Source organism: Hyposmocoma kahamanoa, unplaced genomic scaffold (assembly GCF_003589595.1).
Source record: "Hyposmocoma kahamanoa isolate Upper Pololo Valley unplaced genomic scaffold, ASM358959v1 66, whole genome shotgun sequence".
NCBI lineage: Eukaryota > Metazoa > Arthropoda > Insecta > Lepidoptera > Cosmopterigidae > Hyposmocoma > Hyposmocoma kahamanoa.
This window is the reverse complement of record NW_020653854.1, coordinates 20,931,724-20,935,976: the sequence shown is the minus strand read 5'-3', so window position 1 is coordinate 20,935,976 and position 4,253 is coordinate 20,931,724. Positions and strand designations below refer to the sequence as shown.

General features: G+C 37.0%; 1 protein-coding gene across 1 annotated transcript in view; it reads right to left on the bottom strand.

Annotated features, from left to right (window-relative positions):
• Window positions 1–3,612, bottom strand: part of LOC113232052 — a 35,747-nt gene extending 32,135 nt beyond the window's left edge. The window contains exons 1-2 of the mRNA XM_026466676.1: window positions 3,584–3,612; window positions 3,226–3,446 (exon numbers count right to left, since the gene is read on the bottom strand). Of these exons, the coding sequence (XP_026322461.1) occupies window positions 3,226–3,446; window positions 3,584–3,612 (250 nt within the window). The remainder of the gene's footprint in view (window positions 1–3,225; window positions 3,447–3,583) is intronic.
• Between the last annotated feature and the right edge of the window lie 641 nt (window positions 3,613–4,253).

Here is a 4,253-nt window from a genome sequence, read left to right as displayed (position 1 = left end):
ACAGTACTTCTCTGGATTAACTCTTTCACAAGGAGCTCTACTGCTACTAAATAAGAGTTCCACTACTTCGTAAGTGCAAATAATTAAAGCTAATACCAAGATTCCTTCTTCGTCACTTTTTGTATTACTCGGCTGTGAACTTCTTGTTTCAATTGTAAACAATTGAGAATCCACTTAAAAACACAACATTCCTTATTATTATTAAAATACTTATGAATAATATTACATTACAAGGATAAATTATATATCTTTTCGCAAGCGGAATTAAATTCAATTTAAATCTTGAGTGTCAGCTTTATGAGCCCTTGACCCTGTACAACCAATTTTATTCATAGGAAATGAAACTATTTTTCCGTACATTTGTTTTTTCAAACAAAATGTTATGTATATCGAGTTCTTAGGTTTTCGCGATTGTTACACATAGGAAATGAAACTATTTTTCTGGATTTAAATCGCGTATATTTGTTTTTTCAAACAAACCGACGTTTCGGGCCCTTTACAGGTCCCATGGTCACGGTTGACTGACCTCTGACTGACTGAGTTGTTTGTTTCATTTCCTAAAATGTTATGTACCTATGTGTAGTTGATGACTTTACCACCTCAGTAAACCGTGACCATGGGACCTGTAAAGGGCCTTAAACTTTGGTTTGTTTGGAAATAAATCCGGAAAAATTGTTTCATTTCTTATGATGTGTCACAATCGCGAAAACCTAAGAGCTCAAAAATTTAATTAAATTTAATGTCACTGAAACATCAGCATTCTGCTGAGTCATTGACCTTTCCCAACGTTGGCGTTATATACAATTTTGCATCGTGGTTGTATGTTTGCTGTGGTAAAAAACGCCTTATTACTTTAAAATTGTGACTCTGGTGAATAATTTAAACGGCTTTCAATATCAAAGTTATAAAGCGTTCTTTGAATAACAATGTTACAATATAAAGGACGGGTGGGTAGAAATAGTTTTCAATTTGGTAGTTTCATTACGTAGTATTCGGACTTGGCGGTGCTAGACATGAGCGGAGTCGACTAGGTCGCTGGCATAGTGCCAATGTGAAACCAGGTGATCGATTTTAGAATAATTTTCTTCAGGCATCAGGAAATTGAATAAACCATCTCCAACAATAACTGTTTCCACAAACATATCTACTACAAATATTCTCTCATATAAATACTTTTTTATTTAGCAGCAGTAGAACTCCTTGTGAAAGAGTTCGTCCTGGGATATACTGTCTATTTCTGCTGCCAAGCAGTAACGTGAGCATTACTGCATTCCAGTTTTGAAGGGTAAGGGTGCTGATGAAATTATAGGCACATGGAACTTGTCAACTTATGTCTCAAGATGACGGGTACAGTGGCAGTGCCCCTCAGATCTTTGCGCTTTACAGCACTGAGTGGCACTGCAACTGTTGTGGACAGGCGTGTCACTTACCACCAGACTTGTTTGTTCCGTCACCTAATATCATTTTGAAGGGTAAGGGTGCTGGTGAAATTACATGGAACTTGTCAACTTATGTCTCAGGGTGACGGGCGCAGTGGCAGTTATCCTCTGATCATTGCGTCTCTCTTCTGAGTGGCACAGTAACTTTTATAGACAGGCGCTTCCCACCAGACGCATGATTTTTTCGTCCCGCCACTTGGTATTAAAAAAGACTTGGTGGAAATCAGAGGCATTATAAATCGATATAAAGTTTACTATAGTTCCTTCGAATGAAATAGTAGTAGCAAACAAACCTTATGTATAAATTTGCGGTCGTTTGAGTCCAAAATTGGTATCTATCCAGAACCATACCCAATCGTGCAATAGGGGCCTCGTTGCCTTTATAAACTTTAATAACACGAACACGGCCACTATTTTGGCACGGTATTAACATGATACTTTGTAAGCATATTGAACACAATGAAGTTTCCAAATTACGATACACGTTCAATTTGTATATAAATTATCGGAAATATGAGTAGTTTTGAAAATTTGTCAATAACGGAAATATCATACAACATAATATACAAGACTCGCTTTGCCTCGTCAAAACTCGTGGAAAGAGACCTAAAAAGAGACCTATTGTTTATTAGGATGGCTCCATTCAGAAGACTTAATACTTTACATTGTAAATTTGAAATAAATAAATAAATTTCAACTTTATTGCAGTGCGTTACAGGGAGTTTGAAATCTATAATTTACGTTTTTCTAAGCCAAAGTTATTCTTGTAACGTAACATTTCCAGTTTCATGTATGCATGACTAATAGAACATCGGACAATTTAAGACCCTTTTAGCCCTTTTGGCTTCCGTAAAGCAAATTATGTATTAAACATTCAAGTAATTTAATGAGGGTGTTTCAAAGGCGGTGTTTACAAGACGTTTGATCACCGCATTTCCGTAATACAGGTTGGGTTACCTTGTTTAAACTTGTCGTTAAAAGATGTCAGTGCTACAAGAAGAGTAGGCGGAAGAGTACCTATAGAGGGTGTTGCGAAAATGTTACGAACGGGTTGGTGAATTCAATTTTCTACTAACGCAATTGAATGCTGTCATCCTGACATGTAAATTTTGTTTAGCATATATCTTGCGGTATTGGCACGCATAAAAATATAAATGTCACAGCTTCGTTGTGCCTTCAAATGCAGTCAAAACCTCTGCTGAAATACAACTCATGAAGGAGAGTTTTCAGAATCCATTCAAATATGCACGAGTTATAAAAAATGATACGTTTTATAGCGATCGCTATTGTTATTGCGAATATTTTAAATACGCGGAAAAGGTGGATACATCCTGCGTAAAGCGGCTCGTAAGGCATTTTTACAATGAAATGGATTCGGGAGGTAATTATTATTCTCATAGCTACACAACACTAAGTAACATAATCGACATTTCGGAAAATTGAGTTATTAACATATTTGGGATCAGCGAACGAACGAGATTTACAACTTCCTCTAATCCGTTTTTTAACGTCTTATTTAGTTTCAGTTCTATTGTTAAACAAAATCACCGTAATTGACATTTTTTGAGAACAATAAAACTTTAGGTGCCCGTATCTCCAAGTTACCGAAATGGACATGAGAAGGAGAGCAGACCATATTTCGAGATATGACTATAATTGCCACGGTGGCTTGGCAATGACTCTCTGTTCTAGAAATAGCAATAAAGAATATATTATTCCATAGGGGGCCCTACGTTCACCAAATGTGATAATAGCAATGCTCGCCGCGTTTGGCAGTAGAACTCACCGGAAATATTAAGTCTTTCCTCGTCATAGTAATCGAGGCGGTGGTCGATGTCGTCCTCCTCATCAGGAAGGATAGGCTCGTCGGGTAGTGCGTCTCTGCGGCGCGTGGAGTTGGGTGCGCCCCCCACGCCGCCAACGCTCACCGCGAGCGCGCACACCAGCGCCAGCGGCACCACCGCCTCCATGCCGACATCACCGCGCGTCCAACCCACACGTGATGCGCTGAAACAAGCAACATGTACTCTCATTAGACACTTCCTTTATTGGCAATATCTTTATTTTATGGTGAATAATATTGGGATCCCGCAGCTTTATTATTAATCTATTGTACTCAATTCAGTTTATTTTGAGTTATATACCTCCTGTACATTCTCTTCGAAGAGTACATGTTTCTAACACTTCCACCGTTACTTTTAATGAATAATCTCAGTACAGAGTACGAAAAAAACCGACTTCAAAAATTCGTGGAATTACATCTATCTGCCAAGTCTTATTGAAATCGTTTATCGGAAAGTGCGCGAAACCGGATTCATCCCCTAGTTTGCCACCCTTGAAGGTGGAATATGTTCTTCATATTTAAATAGGACCAATACTGAAGTACTGTTTCTCTAACAAAAAAGAATCATCAAAATCGGTTCACAAATTTGAGTTATCGCGAAATACAGTCGAATTGAGAACCTCATCCTTTTTCAAGTCGGTTAAAAAGTTTATTTACATTAGTTCATTAAAAAAAGTTTTAAATTATTAAATACTTACATATTTTTTTACATTCAGCAACAAATTAAGCTTTACAATTAATATTTTTAAATTGCCAAATTGAACGCTTTATTGTAAATGACGGAAGTTACAATTTTCAAAAATAGGTTATATCATCACCTATGTGTAGATGTGTTATGCGACCAATCATTTGAGGAAAATAAGGGTCTTTTTTACTAAAATAAAAGTTAAATAAATTTTAACATTTGGGCATGGAAAGAAGTATTTTAGGGGCTAGCTGTAAGTCAATTTAGGTAAGTACTGCGCAAGGAA